Source organism: Ananas comosus, linkage group 12 (assembly GCF_001540865.1).
Source record: "Ananas comosus cultivar F153 linkage group 12, ASM154086v1, whole genome shotgun sequence".
Taxonomy (NCBI): domain Eukaryota; kingdom Viridiplantae; phylum Streptophyta; class Magnoliopsida; order Poales; family Bromeliaceae; genus Ananas; species Ananas comosus.
Window position 1 is genome coordinate 3,999,951 of NC_033632.1, and position 20,923 is coordinate 4,020,873.

The window sequence follows — 20,923 nt, forward strand, 5'->3', positions numbered from 1 at the left end:
CTGATTAACCAGTTGGTTGGAATTAAATCACCAGCGATCAAGATGTGTTAAAAAATGGGAGTAAAATGAAGTTAAAAAGGAAAACTATTAAGTACAGCAACAACATCTGAGAATTTATGCGAGACATGGAGAGCATCAAATGCAACTATTAAACATCTTTAAATAAAAAAATAGATAATTACCTATATACTATTTATTCGTTTGAAAATATTCAATTTATCCTTTTTTTTCTGTCTAAAATACCCTTTATATGTCCCACCGTTATTGCAAAATACCCTGCAGTTATCACCTGTTAAGTTAACTTGAGTTAAACGTGATTTAAATATCTACCATAGTTAAAAAAAAATTAAAATACCAATTTTGTCCTTAACTTAAGGGCAAATAAGAAATGTTGGTCACGGTAGAGGGGGTATATTTGAAAAAAAGACCAAAAGTCAAAGTATTTTTTGTGCCATGACTTAAGGGCAAAAAAGAAAAGTCGGTGATGGTGAAAGGGTATATTTGAAAGGGCAAGATAGTAATTTTATACAGATAATAGAGTTTATTAACAGATTTTAACTCTAGAGGGGTATATTTGAAATAGGTTGGAACATAAAAAATGTATTTTCAATATTAACCTTTTAAGATGAGTAAATCAGAAGGTCGGGAATTTTTTGAAGGTATATAAGCAATTACACCAAAAACAAATGAAATTTGATTACAATTTAAAATTAATTTAAAATCATATCAATGGGGATCCGTGGCGCAATGGTAGCGCGTCTGACTCCAGATCAGAAGGTTGCGTGTTCGATTCACGTCGGGTTCAAAAAAATCCCGAAAATTTCAAACGGATTCAAACTTTTTTAAATTTTTTAAAAAATTACTGAGAAATTTTAAATATACTAAAAGTAATTACTTTTATTGAATTTATTAAAAATTGACCTTAGCAATTAAATTTAATATTTTGGTAAATTTAGCTCTCTGGGTAGTTGGAGTAATAAATTTCAAGAAGCTTTTTATTTCAATGATTATTAGAAATACACAAACATATTTTTGAAACTTATAAATTCGTTTTTGTTTCCCAATATAATATGTGCTTCAAACTTTGTATTTATCAAATAAGCATCTTAATTTTTATACTTGTCAAATATTTCAGAAGGTGGTTTCAAATAAGCATCTTAATTTTTATACTTGTCAAATATTTCAGAAGGTGGTTTCAATTAAACAGTAATTTGAATCATTTATAGCATTTTGTATTTTAAAATTTAAAAAAATGGCTGAACGGTTGTGATCAATATAATATTTATTATGATTTAAGCAGTTACTAAATTTTTATACATGTTACTCTTTAATTTATAATTACTATAAAAAAGTCAAACTTTTATTATAAAATAATATTTATTTATATTTATAATTTATAATAAAGTAAAAAAAAAATAAATTGTTCATTGAAAAAAATCATAGAATTATTTATAAAGAAAATATTTTTAATATGAATTATAACACGGATCTCTAACACGCGGTCCGGTCGAACCCGGTCCGGTTCGATCCCCAACCGGTAGGATTTATAACAACCACGAACTCTTCCGGTTCAATTCGACCGGTTTTCTCATTACCCCCGTCATCGCTGCGAAGGGTGCGGGGGTGTGTTTCATTCAACCCGCGCGATGGGCTCAATGGAGGGGGCGAAGGCGGAGAACGGCGGCGGCGCCGCCGTGGCGGTGGTGGCGTGCAACGGCGGCGGGGGCGGCGGCGAAAACGTGGGGCGGCGGGGTAAGGCAGCGGCGGCGGCGGCGGCGGCGGCGGCGGCGGGGACGGCGGCTCTGCCGCTGGAGGTGGGGACGAAGGTGATGTGTCGGTGGAGGGACCAGAAGCTCCACCCCGTCAAGGTCATCGAGCGCCGCAAGATCTCCTCCGGGGGGGCCAACGACTACGAGTACTACGTCCACTACACCGAGTGTGAGCGCTCTCCCGACACTCCCACGATCGCTTTTAGGGTTAGGATTAGGATTTGTTTGTTTTAGGGGAAAGGACGGGGGAGTTCGGTATCTGGGAGGATTGAGTTTGATTTGGATGGAAATAGCCGAATTGGGGGAGCTAGGGATGGTTAGGGCTAGAGTTAGGGTTATGGTTTGTATGTTTGGGGGGAAAGGACGGGGGAGTTGGGTATCTGGGAGGATTGAGGTTGATTGTGATGGAAATAGCCGAATTGGGGGAGCTAGGGTTGGTTAGGGCTAGAATTAGGGTTATGGTTTGTATGTTTGGGGGGAAAGGACCGGGGAGTTGGGTATCTGGGAGGATTGAGGTTGATCCGGATGCGAATGGCCGAATTGATGGAGCTAGGGTTTTGTCTTGGTAAATTTGCACAGGAAACCCCCCTAAATTATAGGCCGTTTTGAATTAAGCATCTTCAATTTTTCTCCGTTGATAGACGTTTCCCCTAAAATTTTTTATTCTTTTGATATGAATTGTTTTCGTTGATTAAGTTAGAGATTTTTGTTGAATTTAGCGAGGAAGCTGCGAGCTTTGGTAGTAGGATAGCTAATGCAGCTTTTAGTTTAAATGAATCTTGAATTAAATTTAGGAGAATAGTTCAAATTAAAACAATTGGAAATTTGGAGGTTTTAAGGCCTATAGTTTGGGGAATATTCACACATTTTTAACTTTTGGCCTATTGTTACATGATTATTGTTTCTTCATTAGCGAAGGAGCTTCGGGTAGCGTTTGGTTTCGGAATATGGTGGGGATAGTGATAGATATCCCACTATTCCTCCAAATACAGTGGTTATATATACTTTGTCACGTGTAATTGGATAGGAAGTATATCCTCAGAGCAAGTTTATCCCCGCAGATAGCAACTTCATAGGATTATGGTGGAATTATGCTTCCCCCCTTAGAGGTTTTTACCCCAGCTAATTACTTTATAACTAAACCCAAGAGGGACAACTCGAAGAACTAAAACCTTATTCCTGTAGGTTATTTTCCTGCGTGCTTTCGACTAGGCAATTGTAAAACTTTTTCCTGTTATTACTGGAGCTCTTGAATTTTCATCTGTTGTTCTTTTAGTTCTTCTAACTTGTTAGCTACGAGTGATATTCTATTTATCATTTGTTGATCTGAAATTCTGTGTGATTAACAAGTCGGGTTTTGGAATCCATGCTACTCTGGCCTACCATTTGGAGATCTTTTGTATATAATGTAGAGATGTCTATCAATATCTCATCATTACCTCTTTAACATTGTCAAAGTGATGTCAAATGTTCAATTTGAAATGTATGATCAGTGTAATTTCAGTCTCATTTGGCGTTATTCTTATTCATTTTATAGCACTTGATTGTTCTGTGTAGTTAACAGGAGGCTTGATGAGTGGGTTAAGCTTGAGCAATTGGACCTTGATACAGTGGAGAGTGACATCGATGAAAAAGTGGAAGACAAGGTATAACATACACGAAAGTAACTTTCATATTGCTTAAGTAGAAATCTAATTGTTAAGTCTTGATCCTCCCCGACTTTTTGATTTACTGGAAACTTTTGAGATAAGCCTACAAAATACTCATTTTCGGACTTCTTAAATTTATGTAACTATGTTCCTGATTTAACATGATATTAGGGAAAGTGGCTTACACATGATCCTGTGCAATCTGTTTCAGGCAACAAGCTTGAAAATGACGAGGCACCAAAAGCGGAAAATTGATGAAACACATGTGGAGGTATCTTGATTATTATGATCGACAAAACCTTTTTTTTTTTTATGTTATTGCACTGCTTACTTAAGTCATATTGATATGACTTCCCTTTTTCAGATAAAGCTCATAGTGAATAAGTAGTTGATGTATACTGTTTTTTCATTCTAGAAGACATGGACCGAAAAAGAATATACTATGACATTAATACTTATCAAGCTTAATACTTGTTCAGCAAGGTCATGAGGAGCTTGATGCTGCTAGTTTGCGCGAACATGAGGAGTTCACTAAAGTGAAAAACATTGCAAAGATAGAGCTTGGGCGATATGAGATTGACACATGGTACTTTTCCCCTTTTCCACCAGAATACAATGACTCTCCGAAGCTCTACTTCTGTGAGTTTTGCCTCAATTTCATGAAGCGCAAAGAACAGCTTCAGCGGCATATGGTAAGTAGTAGCTATTTCTTTTCCTTTAGTTGGGCTTTGGCCTGCTATTTATTTTTGTTTAAATTGAACAAGATTTGCATGATTCACATCTGTATGTACAAAATTTTTTGGTTTGCTTTAGGAGTTGTAGTTTACTTAAGCTCAGCTTAGTAAGACTAGTTATATATGCTATGCATGTAATCAAAACTTAGTGAAACCGATATCAGACTTCTGTATTTTTATGCTTGCTTTGTTAATATGCAATATCTCTATCTATAAGGTTGATTCTTTTCAGAGACTCTCACAAATTAGTGCCGGAAATTAGATATTTCTGGTGCTGAAGAACAATTTATTAAACTGTTTGTGATCAATATGGTCATTGTTTGGTTCTTCTGGGGTGCAGTTTTTGCATAGTAGGAATAAAACAGTTATCATTGTTATTTAGCTGTAGAGGTTGATAAATATTTCTTTTTTCTTTCCATGTAGAGGAAGTGTGACCTCAAGCATCCCCCTGGTGATGAGATCTATCGAAGTGGCACACTATCTATGTTTGAGGTAACCTTGGATTTTCCCTCTCAGCCAAGTAGGTTCTTTATTTTGTCCTTCATGCAGCAGTTTCAGATATTTTAGTGGCCTAAAGTTCATTGAGACAAAATGCTCAGCTTGTGAGGTGTTCTTTGTTTTCCTTCAAGTAAAGAGATTTTACATACAGATTTCTGCAAAATCAGCTACTTACATCTTTTTCTGAAATAGATTTGTGTAAGAAACAAAGTTTAAGGAGCTCATGAACTTTCAGATTTTGCATGGGTGTATACATAATTTGAAATTTTTATAGGGCGTAGATGTCAATATTTCTTTTAGTACTCTTATTTAATATAGCTTTGAGATTTCTGCATTTGCTATTTTTATTCTGTATATCTTTTCGTTTCTTTCTCCTGCAATGTTAATTTTCTTTTAGTTTTACTTCTACTGTGGTTTTGTGATTTTATTGTTATTTGATCAAATACGTGTAACAGGTTGATGGCAAGAAGAACAAGGTTTATGGGCAGAACCTCTGCTATTTGGCGAAGCTTTTTCTGGACCATAAGACACTGTACTATGATGTTGATTTGTTCTTGTTTTATGTCCTTTGTGAATGTGATGATCGAGGGTGCCACATGGTTGGATATTTCTCGAAGGTAATAAGTTTAATTCTCCATCCATTAGATAACTAGAAAATGCTTGGAGCTGGCAAAAGCTGAAAAGAGCTATTGTTTGCTACATTGAGAAATAGATTTTCAAAATTTATTGTTTTTAAATATGTAGACCTTTTAGGTCTTGTAGATCACATCCAGTACTTCAAATTTTCACTTAAGTCCTCATTGATTGGGTTTAGGAGACTACTCCTTGTCGGACCAGGCCCAGGCTACAATTTCTCCAAACCTGAAACAACTCAAGACCCAGATGATCCTAAACCCAAGGAAACCAAACCTGAAGCAATCTGTGCCCAAATAACTTAAACCCGAATTGACCCAAGGTTGATCCAACCTATCTGATTACCACTCTAGAAATGCTTTACCATGAATTTTAAGATTGTCTTTCATGATAGGATATAGGGAAGCCACCAACTTATTTGGCATGCATGTTAAATTTCTTAATTTGCTTTTGCTTCTGATGCAGGAGAAACATTCAGAGGAGTCCTATAATTTGGCATGCATTCTTACTCTTCCTCCATATCAGCGGAAAGGATATGGCAAATTTCTGATTGCATTCTGTAAGCTTCATTATTTGGCTATATTTTCTTCTTCTTGGTTGTTGGTTGTCAAGTTTGTGTATAACCTTTTTTATGAGCCCAGCTATGGTCCTTTTATTAGGGCATGAATAATGCATATTATAGAGTTTTTAGCCCTTGGATTAAATAGTATTCCAACCTACCCCCACTAAATCTTAGGCACCCGAGAGCTAAAAAGTTAATAGTATGCACTATTCACATCCTCATAAGAGGATTGTAGTTTGACTTTTTTTTATATGATTTTTGTCGCTTCCATTTATGTTGTTCTCTGCATTTCGTAAAGGCAATTTTCGTTTAGATTAGACCCTACCATTTTTTTTTTTTTTAAGACTTGGTGAAATTTTGTTGTCTTTTTAGAACTCTGCTGATGTTCCACAAGAATAATGCATCTTACTCTAACCTTCCAATTAGGTGTTTCCAAGTGACCTTTTTATGTAATTTTGCGAAATCGTGTTGCTTTTCTTGGCTTTCTGAAATCTGCATGAGCATTCGTTTAATCAAGGAAATCTATTAGAGGCTATAAACTAATGCACCGAAGTGTGATTTATTATATATATATATTTAAAGGTAGTGCATTCGTACAATGCCATCTTTCTTTTTGGCTTATAAATTATTTACTATTTTTGAGCAGCCTATGAACTTTCGAAGAAGGAGGGTAAAGTGGGGACACCCGAGCGCCCACTTTCTGATCTTGGTTTGTTAAGCTACCGAGGCTATTGGACAAGAGTTCTTCTAGAAATCCTGAAAAAGCACAAAAGCAACATATCCATCAAGGTAAATACTATATGCCACTTCTATTCACTATGTTGCCTCTCTCTCTCTCTCTCTCTCTCTCTCTCTCAGTACTTGGTTAGGCCTAGGGTGTGCTAATTTAATCTCTTGTTTTCGTCTTCTGGTGCATCATTACTCATTGTATACATGTAAAGTTAATGATCCTACTGAGAAAAAAAAAAATGTTCTTTCGAAATTGTTGTGGCAAGTTAATTTCCTATACAACAGTAATACCAGCAATCTCGGCCTCAACTGTTAAACATTAGCTTCATTTCTTCACCACTAGGCTTAATTGGGAGTAATTTAGATATTAGATAAAAAATTTGAATTAAAGCTGGCAAATGTTTCACTGATTTCTCTTCTTCCCAAAGGACTATCAATAATACTTTGAATAAATTTTCAAGGATCAAAATTTCAAAGCTTTGAAATGAACTGAGTGGCGTGAAGAAATATCTATGAATCTCTTCTTTGGAATTAAACAGTAAAAGAGGAGGGTAATACATATAGGTTGTTATATTTTGGGGCAACTAATTTTTTAGTGGGTGATCTGCAATTTAACCACTTTTTATCAACTTCATTATCTCCCTATCTACACTGTCGTGTGACTTTTAAAATGAATTCCTATTTGGGTATATCAAAAATCTAAATCATTCAGAACTGTTTAACTTGTCTAATTGTGAGTAAATCTAGATCCCGAACTTTCATTTTCATATGCAGGAACTCAGTGATATGACCGCGATAAAAGCGGACGACATATTAAGCACATTGCAAAGTCTCGATTTGATACAATACAGGAAGGGGCAGCACGTAATCTGCGCCGATCCGAAGGTCCTCGACCGCCATTTAAAGGCTGCGGGCCGCGGAGGCCTCGAGGTCGACGTCAGCAAGCTGATCTGGACTCCTTACAAAGAACAAAGCTAGTACTGTTCAATCACTCGGAATCTGATGAACAAATTTGTACCTAGTAGTGAAGGAGACGGGAAGTTTGTACATAAATAGAGATTGTGCTTGTTGAATGTATTTTCGCAATTTAGATTATTCGATGGTTTTAATTGCTAATTTCGCCACGAAGTTGTTTGCGGAGTGGAAATTTCAAAGGGTGGGTGGGGGGTGGGAATCAGTTTTAACCCTCTTATTACATGTAGGTTGATGCTGTAATATCTGTTTGTTCTTATTTGATCAATTGGAGATGTTACCAGGAAATAGTTGTTTTGGTTTTTCTTTCCCCTCTCTCTTAACTGTACCCGGCATTTTTTCTAGCTCCTTCAAAAAGCACAATATGGAATGTTTGTAGCCATCAATGTGTTTTATGCGAAAATTTGCATTTTTTATTACATAATTTTGATTTTCATTCTGCTTGTATGTCCGCAAGGCGCGAGTTCTAAATTTAAGCTCATACGCAAGCGCAAACTTTGATCGCGCAGTTAGCATGCGGGGCATCTAACCGCTAAACTACTTAGCTTTTTAGTAATAAAAAGAAAAATTAGAAGAGAAAAGAAAGATTATTTTAATTTTATTTGGTTAAAAATTCTAGAAGAGAATGAAGGACAAAATGGGAGAAAAAGGAGAGAATATTCATTTCTCTTCTAAAATTTATAATTTATATTCCTTTTGTTCCTTTTCCTTCACTCCTTTTCTTTTCTCGACTCTCCAGTTTGCTTCATCCAAAAAAGTGCTTATTTGGTTGGCCTCGATTGTAGCTTGATAAAAGTGATAATTTGAATTGAGTTATTTGAATAAATAAATAAAAAAAATCTTAATAATATTTAGAATTAACATTTTCATAATATAATATAAGTAAAAAACAAATTTAAATCAATTGGGATCCGTGGCGCAATGGTAGCGCGTCTGACTCCAGATCAGAAGGTTGCGTGTTCGATTCACGTCGGGTTCAAGAAATCCTGAAAATTTCAAACGGATTTAAATTTTTTAAAATTCTTTTCAATTTACAATTGTTTTTAAATATTTTTATTTTACAAATTTTTACAAATTTTTATAAGATTTATTTTCCGAACGTGTCGGATTCAACCCACCCAGTGAAAATTTTATTTTGCGAACGGTGGATCGGGTCGCGTCTCCGAACGGGTCGGATTCAACCGAACCGATTGTGTTCTCTTTACCTTGCGCTGTCTCCCTCGACTCTTTCCCCCGTTTCCCTCCTCCCAATTTCCACCGTTCCCTACTGCATCGTCTCCAACACACCAAAATACTAAAACCCTAACCCTAGAGCTAGTTCCCATCCGTGCTACTTTATGCCATTCTCTTGATCTCTTTGCTTCGCAGTAGCCATCCATGGACGCTATCTCGTCGCTTATCCCCGCTGGTAAATCCCCCCCTCTCTCTCTCGATTTTTTGTTTTCCTTGAGTTTTCTGGGTAAAATGTGAACTCCGCTATCAATTACAGTATTTATCGTGCAATTTTTTGGTGAATATTTGCTTTTTTTCGGTAGTTATTTAATGATCTTTTCTTTTTTCGCACTATTGAAACAAATTTAGTTGCCTTGGGGGGGAAAAAAGAAAAAAAAAAAACCATACCTTTTAGGGCTCAATAGCTTCTATAAAACTTTGTCCTTTTGATGCTTTCTCATTTATGATAGTTTTATGCTTCTTTTTTTTTTCTCAAATTTTATTGACACTAACTTAGTTGCACTGGAAGGAAAAAAAAAAAAGAAGCTTAATAGCTACTATGAAGTTAAATTATTTGATCCTAGCTACTTTGATTTTTTTTTTTTTTTTGCTAATATTTCTGTGAATATTTGTCTTTTTTTTTAATGATATATTTGTTTTTTTCATTCTATTGACACAAATTTACTTGCATTGGAGAAAAAAAAACAAATTTTTAGTGCTTAAGAGCTTCTCTGAAGTTATATTTGATCCTAAATTGCTAATTTAATTAATCTCTTCGCAAACAGGTCGAGAAATGGTTCACCTCCAAAACAAAAAGGGACATCTCTAATTTGCGGATCTGAGTTTGTTCCACATTAGCTTATTCCGAGTCCTATAGGTCCTCTCTTAAATGGATATAGAAGCTTCTTTGCCCAGTTTGCATTCTCCGAGCTATTATACAGAGCCTTCTCTCGATGAACTGGCTAAAATAGAAGCTATCGATTCTGGTTACTGCAGTAGAGTTCCCAATTTCGTCGTCGGGAAAGTGGGTTATGGGTGCGTTAAATTTCTCAGCAATACCGACATTAGGTGGATAAATTTGGATAAAATTGTAAAGTTTGATCATAATTCCGTGACGGTTTACGTCGACGAAGCTGATAAGCCCCCTGTAGGTCATGGTCTTAATAAGGCTGCTGAAGTAACACTTATCCTTCGTTTAAGATCGAAAAGTTCGGATTATTTGGAGAGTAATAGGTTGCTAAACAAGTTGGGGAGGATCTGCTTGAAACAAGGTGCTAAATTTGTTTCATTTGAACCATCTAACGGGGAGTGGAAATTTATGGTCGAACATTTTAGTCGCTTTGGATTGGACGACGATGAAGAAGAGGATGTTGTGATGGACGATGCGGCAGTTCAGCCGAGTTCTGAGGTCAAAGATAGTCAATTAAGTTCTAATGGGCTTGAGCTGTCCCGTTCGCTACCAGCCCATCTAGGCCTCGATCCGGCAAAAGTGCAAGAAATGAGGATGTTGCTGTTTCCTGGCGAGGATGACAATGATGATGATACAGAACAGAACCTTTTCCCTGATAAAAGATTCACTAGTAGGGAAGCTATGAAAGTGGATTCGCCGATTACAAGAAAGTTCCACAATAAAGCTACTCCAATTCCAAAGAGAGCACCACAAGCTTTATTGGAATACCATACAAGCAGTTCCGAATTAAGCCCATTGAATAATATTCTTCTGTCTGGACAAAGCAAGGGATTAGCTGCAAAAAGGGCTAAGATTGAAGGTTTTAAATTGGAGGGGAAATACTCATCTCCTGTTGGTGTAAAATACTCTAATTGCGTTGTCGATGCTGCATTATTTATGGGTAGATCATTTCGTGTAGGGTGGGGCCCGAATGGTGTTCTTGTTCACTCTGGTAGCCCAGTGCGAAACCCTAACAGCGGTTTATCTTCTATTGTTAATGTAGAAAAAGTTGCAGTTGATCGAGCTGTGAGAGATGAAAAGAATAAATTCAGAGAAGATCTCGTTGATTTGTGTTTCTCTTCTCCCTTGTTTCTCCACAAATCACTTGACCGGGAATATAATGAAATTGAAGCTGATTCCTTTGGGCTAAAGCTTCAAAAGGTTGTAACAAATCGTTCTATGTTATTGGAGATTTGCAGGGCTTATATAGAGATTATTGAAAAACAGCTTGAAGTTGATGAATTGTCCACTTCTTATCGGGTACTGTTGATGCATCAAGTCACGGTTTGGGAACTCATTAAGGTTTTGTTCTCAGAGAGAGGCAGAAATGGAAATGGACCGTTAAATATCACATACAATGAAGATGGGGAGGATATGATGTTGGATAAGAAAGATAGCTCTTCTGATATAGATTTTGAATCATACCCACTTGTTCGAAGAGCTGATTTCAGTTATTGGTTACAAGAGAGTGTTTGCCATAAAATACAGGGAGACATTAGTTGCCTAAATGAGTCAAATTACTTGGAGAATATTCTTCTACTTTTAACAGGACGGCAGTTGGATGAAGCTGTGGAAATGGCTTCTTCAAAAGGAGATGTTAGGCTCGCTATCTTGCTAAGTCAAGCTGGCGGATCAATGATCAATCGTGCTGATGTGGCACAGCAACTAGATTTATGGAGAACTAACGGGCTCGACTTTAGTTTCATTGAGAAAGAAAGGTTGAAGTTGTATGAATTGCTAGCCGGTAATATTCAAATTGCTGCTCAAGATCATTCTATTGATTGGAAAAGATATTTGGGTTTGTTAATGTGGTACCACTTGCCGCCCGATACATCATTAAGTGTTATTATTCATACTTACCAACAACTAGTTAGTGAAAGAAAGGTTCCATATCCAGTTCCTGTTTATATCGATGAAGGACCTCTTGATGAAGCACCGGAGTGGAATTCAGGTGATCGGTTCGATATATTGTATTATCTTATGCTTCTTCATGCTAATGGTGAGGAGAATTCGTCTTCTAGTCTACTCAAAACCTTGTTTAGTGCTTATTCGTCTTCTTATGATCCACTTGACTACCACATGATTTGGCACCAACGTTCGATTTTGGAAGCTATTGGTGCGTTTAGTTCAAGCGATCTTCATGTGCTTGATATGAGCTTTGTATATCAATTACTTTGTGTTGGACAGTGCCACTGGGCCATTTATGTTGTACTTCATATGCCGTATCTCGAGGATTTTCCATGTATTCAAGCAAATATAATAAAGGAAATATTGCTACAGTACTGTGAGTCATGGAGCAGGGAAGAGAAACAGCGGCAGTTTATTGAGGAACTTGGTGTACCAACAGCGTGGATGCATGAGGCTTTGGTAGGTGTCGCTCTCTGAAATTTTGATTTGGAGATATTTGCATAGATGACCTTGCAAAGTCCTCAATTTACATATTTATTTTTCTGAAATCTGAGTTCTCACATATGCCGTTCAAAAACTTAATATCTTATATATATACACCCATTCACATACAAAATGATCCTCTTCAAATCCTTCTTCAGTTCTTCTAATGCAACCAACTCAACATCCCTTCCTCTTTGCGCCTGCTAATTGAATGACTCACCAATTTCAGCTTTCAAATAAAGTTGTTTTTGCAAAGAATTTTCAAACTTGCATATGAAATTTCAAAATTTCTTGGAAATATATGTAAATAAATGATTTTGCAGGAATGTTCTGTATGGCTTTATAGCTAGCTGATAATTTGAAAGTTTTGCAGATGTTGTATCTTTCAGTTCCAGTGTCTTGCCATTGATGGTTGATAGTAATAAATATTTATTGCAGGCTATATATTTTCAGTACTATGGTGATCAGTCAAAAGCACTTGAGCATTTCATTGAAAGCGCTAACTGGCAAAAAGCTCACTCAATTTTCGTGACATCTGCAGCTCCGCCTCTGTTTTTGGCATGTACGTACATATTGTTCTATTGGTTAAAATTACTTTCACTTGGTTGCATCTATATGTTGCGCTTACATTTGATTTTTAGAAAATGAATTGTATCAGGAGTTTAGTGTGTAGATATTCTATTTTTCAATAGACAAATGGTATTGCTATGCATTTAGCCGTCTTCTCAGATGGCCTATGAGTGAAATTAATGATTAATTCACAAAATGGAGTGGTTTATAGTCAATTAGCACCAAATTGTGATGTTACTTTTCATCCAGTAGACGGCAAATACTTAGGTGTGAGGGAGACAGGACGCAGAAAAGAGGATCTAATCCAACTTATCATCCAGTAGATGGCAAATACTTAGGCGTGAGAGACAGGACGCACAAAAGAGGATCAAATGAATTAGATCCTATTTCTCTTTCAATTGTGTAATGAAGTTTTATAGTCCACAAATAACCGATCGATGATAATTTTATCCCTAATACTTCTTCTTTCTTAATTTATTATGGTTGAATTTATAAAATATGCATAAATCTCCAGAGGAAATGTAACTTACTAGCCTTTTTTAAAACATCCACTCAGTAAAACATTCAGAGATATGGCGGATAACAAGTTCCATGGAAGAGCACAAGTCGGAAATTGCTGATTGGGACGTGGGTGCGGGCATTTATATTGATTTTTACATATTAAGAAGCTCCTTCCAAGAAGAAAATGCCATGAGCGACTTGGTAAGAACTACATCTACAGTATGTTTTGCATAATTTGACAAAAATATATTTGCGCATGCATCTCGGCAAAATTTTGATGTTTCATATGTGCCTCTCAAGACTTGATATATTACTGTTTACTTAAGGAGATGCCTATCACTGAAGAGATTTTTGTAATACATAAACAACTTCACCCACCAATTCGATGACTCACCAACTGAAGAAACAGATATGTTTTTAGAATTTGTATTCAAAAGGGTTATATATTATCCAAAATCCAATTTGAAGGAATATATACGAAATGTACAGGATTTAACAGCCCTTCGGAAGAATTAGCGAACTTATATATTCTTTTTCTCTTCTGCATGATTTGACTTTCTTTTTACTAAAAACATTGTTTTTCCCTTCCAGGGCAAGCTGGAGAGTAAAAATGAAGTGTGTAAGAATTTCTTCAGTCGCTTGAATGATTCGTTACTGGTCTGGGGAAGCAGATTAACTGTTGAAGCAAGGTAGAAGCGTTTCATTTTTTAAGTTCTGCAATATATAAAATCTTGATAATATACTAATAAGTATTCTATCACTTTAAACTGTTTGTGTAAGTTTTACCTGAGCTGACATGAAAAATGCGGGCTGTTCTAGTTCCTCATATCCAGTTAGTTTTCTATGGCCTGACTAGAACTTTTACAGAAGAATTGTTTGAAAGAGCACTCTTTCGCTACAAGCAAGTTTTTCAGCGCTACGCACTTAGATACCAACTGTGTTCCGGTATTTGCTCATTTTTGTGCATTCACAGGGTTTTGTATGTGTGAAACACGCAGTGTCTTCTTTCCTAGACGAGTCTAACTTTGATCCATTGTCAACAGGGCAGCATACTCGAAGATGGCGGAGGAGCTCTGCGCACTCCTGATGTCCACTTCGGGGGAGAAGTCAACTCCCGAAGTACAGATGAGCTCCTTCGACACGATGCTCACCGCCCCGATTCCCGAAGAACACCGCGCCGGATACCTACAAGAAGCCGTATCGGTTTTCACTTACCTGCTCACGGAGCCAGCGTCCTAGATCGAAAATTCTCCCCTTCTTCTGGTCACCCATTTGTAATCCTATTCTCTGTTTGCTGTAGCAGTGGAATTTTTCACACCTTTTCGGATGTCCACCTCTGTAAGGGATTTTTCTTGTGTCTGCGTAGCAGGTGCGAAATTTGCGATTTTGTGTTTACGTAGTAAGAGTTTGAATCTTCATCATTCTGAATTTGTTTCTACGATTCAAATTGTTGAGGTTTGGGTTCTCTACAGAGTCATGTAGTAAGAATTAGAATCTTCTTCTTTTTTGTGAATTTGTATCTACGATTCAAATTATTTAGGTTAGGGGTTTCTGCAGTTCATCATAGAGAGACCATCCCTATTTCTGACCCCTATTTCCAACCCCATAAAGATGTCGGATCAAGTTATTCTTCAATAACTCGTATAAAATGGGGATTTTCTGATCTTTGGTTTTTGTTCATATTCTAGTAACTGCTTTCCAGAAGTCAATTTTTTTTTTTAAAGAGTGTAATCTTTGTATCAAGTATCAGATAAGTTTTTACAAAATTTAATAAGTGATCGAATTTATTCCTTCGAAAATTTTATGATTTGTAAAGAGCCCATGTCAGGCCGGCCCGACCTGGCATCATAGGCCGTGCTAGGCCACTCTAACTGAGCCCGTCGGTCCGACACAGGCCTGGGCCGTGGTGCCGATGGTTTGGCCTGCGGCACGGCACGGCACGGCACGTCGGCACGGCATTGCCCGCATAGGGAGGGGAAATTTAAACTTAAAACTTCTAATTTCAATTATCATATTTTGATTTTTAATTTTTGGATTTCAATTTTTAAATTTTAACTTTTAAATTTTTAAATTTAAATTTAAAATTAGAACATCTAATTTTAAATTTTTAATTTCAAGTTTAAATTTAAAATTTTAATTTTTAAAATTTAATTTCAAATTTAAATTTAAAATATCAAATTAAAATTTTAAATTTATATTTTATATTTTATATTTCAAATTTTAAATTATAAATTTTATATTTCAAATTTTAAATTTAAAAATTTAAAAATTTGTTTTAAAATTTTGAATTTTAAATTTTTAAAATTTTGTTTTTAACTTTGAATTTTGAATTTTGAATTTTGAATTTTAAAATTTTAGGATTTTAGTTGTTATAAATTCTATGGAATTGGACGATATGTATTCAAACAGCTTAGAAATAAAGTTGTGGAATATTTTTTGTAGTTATAGAATTTCGTATTTTATTTTCACCAAAACTAAAGAATAAAAATTTCATGAAATTTTTTAACTATGCATCTAAATAGAGCCTCAATAGTATCCTCAAGCTATGGATAATTCCATGTATATTTTTGTATACATGGAGAATTTCACTCTAGATAAGAAGAGAAGTGGATAAGGGGAATTTGAGATTTGAAAACTAGTTAAAAAAAAGGTTTAGGGCTGTTTAGATGTAATTAGATTTAAAAAAGATTAAACAATTTAATGTTAAACATAAAATAACTAAATTCAGATTAATAAAATTGCATTCTGATTTTATGTGAGTTATTAATAAATTAATTAATCACAAGTTTTTGTAGAAAATATTACAATATATTAGTAGTTATATAAAAATGTTATCCTCTCTGTCTCTCTCTCTTTCTTTTTAGTTAATTAAAGTTTTCTTTTTTAATCTATTAACTTTTTTAGAAATTGCTATATACGTGTAATGTCATATAGGATAACTATTAGCCAAAAATTCACAATTGGATTTTATTTTAGTTTTTTAGTTTTTATTTTTATTGTTTGGCGGGGGTGGGGTGCTTTTTGGATCGGATTTAAATCCGAATCAATTAAACCACTGCTTATTGGGCCCCAAATGTTTAACTTCCAAGTCCATTTATTAGTGGTTGTACTCACATTGAGATGGTATAAAAAAATGCAAGATGTAGAGAGGGGTTTTAGTGGGAAAGTGAAATATATATAGAAGGAGAATAATGTAAAAAATTTGGGGTCTACTTTTGAAACAGCATCTCTATCAGTAAGTAAGACTTAGATGTTATCTCTAACTTAACTATACTAGATGGTACAAAAATGGTTAAAATGAGATTCTAATGGTGAAAATGAGATTCTAAGGATAAAAAATAGTAACGATACTGCTTCAGCGTCTATTACAAAAAGAATCATATGGAAAAATAATGACCGAATTGAACTTTGAGAGAAACTTTCAAACTTTCAAAACTGTGCTTTTCTTTTTCTTAAACTCGTCATGTGTTTTAGCAGATTGCAGCTAAAGTTAGGTGTGAACTATGGTTGAATTTTTTCTTATAATTGATTTAGTAATCTTTCTTTTGAATAACATATATCGTCTATCAGTGTTGGTGCCATCGGAGAGAGAAACAAAAAAAACTCTTGATTTTGGATAGCAAATGTTTGGAGTTTAATCTTTCGATGGTTAAATTTGATGGCAAACACTAAATATTCCAAGAACATGTTTGTTCACAAAGAAATTTATTGCAAAAATCAAAATAATGCCTTGAGCATATTTGTGTTATTTAGCATTATACGTCTGTTAGGTGAGCGTAGAAATGTTTTTATAGAGTTGGCAAAGAGTACAGTGTAAATAGTAAATATTTCGAAATTCATACTATATTCTGATAACATTTTATGAAAAAATACTCTGTCGGATATCTAGATCAAAAATACTTGTTCGGTCTTACTTGCGGTTCTATTTTCAGCTTACTCGTCTGGGTTATAATCATACGGAGCTCAAACAAATAACATTTTAATTATAAGAATATATATTTTTAAGATAAATTTTCTTTTTATACCATAAAGAAAGATAAAATTATTAATACAGTGCTTCTCATAATGATACAAAAAGCATTTTACAACATAACACCTATGCACTACGAAATTACAAGACCCGAATGTACTTACTAATTAAACGGGTCGGGTTTCACGCCAAAAATCCCAACCCGTTAATCCAAACGGGTTGATGGATTAAAACTAAAAAAATATAACTAATAAAAATAATAAAAATCGCGCCTAAATTAGAATTTCTTTTTCTCAATATCGAGCTTAAAATTCCCATAATATTCTACGTATTTACGATCTTTATCAACGCGAAAAATCTAAGAGAATATGATTTATAGAAAAATAAAAAAAATCCATACTTCGTTGACGTTGATCCATAATTTGTTGAGAGCGCAAGATTCGCCTCGCTTATCGACCCAATTCGTTTACTATAAATTTGTGGGCTCCATATTTAAAGTACGTACGTTCTTCTTCATTCTCAACGCACCTCACTTCATGAGGTAACACAATTGCTATATTTTATTATTTATTCACCACCTTACTTCCCATATATATATATATATATATATTTGCGTTTCTCAGATTTAATGTTTTTCATTGTTTTGTTTTTGTGGGGGCTTTTTCTTGTAAATATTGTTGATCTTATAGTGCACTATACGTTTCTTTCTAGACAAATTCTATCATTAATTAGAACTTTTTAGCAAAAAAAGATCGTCGCTGACAACGTCGTAATCGGTGTTGGCGGCGGCAGCGGCAGCATCGTCGGCGGTGCCGATGGCGGAGGTGCCGGCACTGACAATTCATTACCGTCATCCTTATTAGGGGGAGGAGGGACAGTCTTTTTTTTCTTTAAGAAAGCGACGAATGGAGATAATTTTTTAGAGAAATTGTCTATATCTCTCTTTTGTTTATAACCTTGTAGTGTATATATTTAGGGCGTGTTTTGTTTATAATCGTGTAGCCTATACACGTTTCGTGTAGGGATGTATGGATATCCGCCGGATCCGAACCCGAACGAGGTGGGTTTATCCGAGCTATTATTTGTTTTAATATTGTATTTGATTGTGTTTTGAAATTTTTATTTTGAAATTTTTGATTTTACTATAATATATTTTGAAATATGCTAAAGAAAAATCATTATTTCGGGTTCTTGGTGAATATGGGTATAAATTTTTAAAACCCGCCGGATTCGGATTTGGATTCGAATTTTAATTTGATTTTCGGTTTCGGATTTAAGTTTTTGAAAACCCGACTCAAACCAGGCCCGTGACATCCCTACTCGTCCATCAGTCACTGAATTGTTCAGCATTATTAATTTCAGAGTAAAACTGATTAAATTTGATATTTTTTTTCTTTTTTTTCTTTTATTCGTAAGACACGGTCACACGGGAGCTAATGCAGCTTTACTTGCGAACAGTTGTCAACAATATCAAAGGGTGGATCAGCCCACGCCGCAACCTTCATTTCTACCATCATCATTCAACACCATTCGCAGAATACCGAATGAAGTTTGTAATGGCAACTCGAACTGTAAGTGGATATTGGATACATCACATCCTTCGTCATCGTCGCCACGCGATGCCATTCATCTGTTTTCAAGTGCAAATGACGGCGAGTGCAGTTTCGGCCGCACAGCAATCGACCAGCCGTTGCCTGAGCTCACAAAGCAAGTGGTCAAAGACAGCTTCGAGAGCTTGATGCACTGCATGAACAGCGAGATTGCGCGTCATGTTGAAAGCAAGGAGGATCAAACTGTCATGCTGGATGAAGAGTTGCAGCAGCAGCAGCAGCAGTTATTACAGCAAAATCAGAATCTTAGTTTTAGTACAACCTCACAGATAATGCTGGATGAAGAGTTGTTGCAGCAGCAGCAGCAGCAGCAGTTGTTACAGCAAAATCAGAATCTTAGTTTTAGTACAACCTCACAGATAATGCTGGATGAAGAGTTGTTGCAGCAGCAGCAGCAGCAGCAACAGCAGCAGTTGTTACAGAAAAATCAGAATCTTAGTTTTAGCACAACCTCACAGATAATGCCAGATGAAGTGTTGTTGCTGCAGCAGCAGCAGCAGCAGCAGCAGCAGCAATTGTTACAGAAAATGCCAGTTTTTAGTACAACACCGATAACCACGGCCCAGGCCCTACTCATGAGGCTAAACGAGACCTCGCGGGTGAGCATTCCATTCGTCCCGACGGCTAACGCGCAAAAGAGAGCACTAAATTCCCCTATGAATATTGACGAGATTGCCGAGAAGAGGCTGAGAAGGATGTTAAAGAATCGGGAGTCGGCCGCGCGATCGAGAGCAAGAAAACAGGTAAATTTCATCAACAAAAGTTAAACTTGTTTCAAATTTTCTCTTTTTGGTCTCTCTTTTTTTTTTTTTCTTTTTTTTCTTTTTTTTTCTTTTCCTTATTCTTGTTTAAGGCATGCAGGCCTATATTAGTCACCTGGAAAGGCAGTTGAAAGGGAAAGAAAGGCAAATAGAAGAGTTGGAAGGCAAGGTGAAAGCATTGGAGTGCACGAATGATGAGCTCAGAAAAGCGCTGGACGCTTCTCCAAAGGTAACATACCCAAAATATTTTAGATGCTACACTCCTCTAATTTTGTTTTGTTTTGTTTCTTCTTTTTGATCCTCGCATTTTGCGGTGAATTGTTATGCTATGGAGAGTTTCTATCATAATCAAACTTTTTGCTACTGAGATTGATGGATTTGTGCGAATCTTCGACGCTTTTGTTTCCTCCATGGCTCAATTTAATCTGCAAGAAATTGAAGATTCAGTGCACAGCGGTGCGGGGGTGGTTGGCGGTAGGGGTGGCAATCCAGTTCGCTATTCGCGAGCCAGCTTGTGTTCGCTTGGAAATGAGCTCGAGTTCGAATTGTTCACTTAGTAAACGAATCGAACATAAGTTGAATTTTTCAGCTCATTTGATAAATGAGTCTAACATGAGCTGANTCAGCTCGTTTAATAAACGAGCCGAACATGAGCTAGAATCAGCTCGCTCGTGTTCGGCTCGATAACAGCTCGATTATATTTATTTTATATTAATATAATTTTTATATATATTATATATATTAAATATAAAATACAGATTATTAATTTTAAATTTTTTAGCCCAACTTTAAAAAAAAAAGTTCAGCTTATTTATAAAAAAAAAAGGCCCATAGCCCATTTATATACAGAATGTCTCCTTTTTCACTCATGGCCCAGGCCCATGAAATAAATTTTACTCTTTCTATTCCTAATCCCTCGTCACGCTCTCCTCTCACGCCTCGCCGCCTCGCCCTCTTCATTCGCACCTCCGCCTCTCCCAATCCTCTTCTCCCTCCCCCGTTTCTTCCCCCCATCCTCTTCTTCTCCTACCCATTGTCGCATCGCCTTCCCCTATCAATGGTATGGGTACCCGAAATTTTATTCGAATCCGAATCCGAATCCGAATGAAACGGATATATTCGATGCTAAATAGACATAGATTAGAATATGAATATCAAAAATAAAAACTCGATAGATATGAATTCAGATATGGATTTTTAAAATCCGTCGGGTTCGGATTCGGGTCTCGGGTTTGGAGTCGGGTTTGGTTCGGGTTTTTGAAAATCCGCCTCGAATCCGACCCGTTGACATCTTTAGAATTTAGAGATTTTTTTAAATTCAATTTATTTTTTTATTATAAAAATTTAAAATGTATAATTATTTATGCCTACTATATGTATTAAATATAAATTTTAATTTTATGATCACTTAGA

At 35.8% G+C, this 20,923-nt stretch overlaps 3 protein-coding genes and 2 non-coding genes across 6 annotated transcripts; all 5 read left to right on the forward strand.

Annotated features, from left to right (window-relative positions):
* On the forward strand, window positions 734–805 carry TRNAW-CCA. Its single transcript has one exon. It is a non-coding gene; the product is annotated as a tRNA-Trp (tRNA).
* LOC109718770 (putative MYST-like histone acetyltransferase 1) lies at window positions 1,610–7,852 on the forward strand. Its single transcript, XM_020245173.1, has 9 exons — window positions 1,610–1,938; window positions 3,327–3,415; window positions 3,630–3,689; window positions 3,898–4,110; window positions 4,576–4,644; window positions 5,106–5,267; window positions 5,749–5,842; window positions 6,492–6,634; window positions 7,349–7,852. Exons 1-9 carry the CDS (start codon window positions 1,647–1,649, stop codon window positions 7,550–7,552), a joined length of 1,326 nt encoding a protein of 441 aa, XP_020100762.1. The 5' UTR covers window positions 1,610–1,646; the 3' UTR covers window positions 7,553–7,852.
* Window positions 8,454–8,525, forward strand: TRNAW-CCA. The gene has a single exon. It is a non-coding gene; the product is annotated as a tRNA-Trp (tRNA).
* Window positions 8,769–14,832, forward strand: LOC109718262 (nuclear pore complex protein NUP96). Of its 2 annotated transcripts, XR_002218419.1 has the most exons (7): window positions 8,769–8,954; window positions 9,544–12,074; window positions 12,537–12,660; window positions 13,225–13,370; window positions 13,761–13,858; window positions 14,037–14,114; window positions 14,213–14,353. XR_002218419.1 is itself a non-coding variant. In XM_020244404.1 (6 exons), the coding sequence occupies exons 2-6, from the start codon at window positions 9,648–9,650 to the stop codon at window positions 14,406–14,408; spliced, it is 2,991 nt and encodes a 996-aa protein (XP_020099993.1). In that variant the 5' UTR covers window positions 8,769–8,954; window positions 9,544–9,647; the 3' UTR covers window positions 14,409–14,832. The 2 variants fall into 2 exon arrangements, 1 of the variants encoding a protein (XP_020099993.1); XM_020244404.1 differs by lacking the exon at window positions 14,037–14,114 and having other exon boundaries at window positions 14,213–14,832.
* On the forward strand, window positions 17,676–20,067 carry LOC109718485 (putative uncharacterized protein DDB_G0268364). Its single transcript, XM_020244740.1, has 4 exons — window positions 17,676–17,680; window positions 18,556–19,492; window positions 19,611–19,739; window positions 19,879–20,067. Exons 1-4 carry the CDS (start codon window positions 17,676–17,678, stop codon window positions 20,065–20,067), a joined length of 1,260 nt encoding a protein of 419 aa, XP_020100329.1.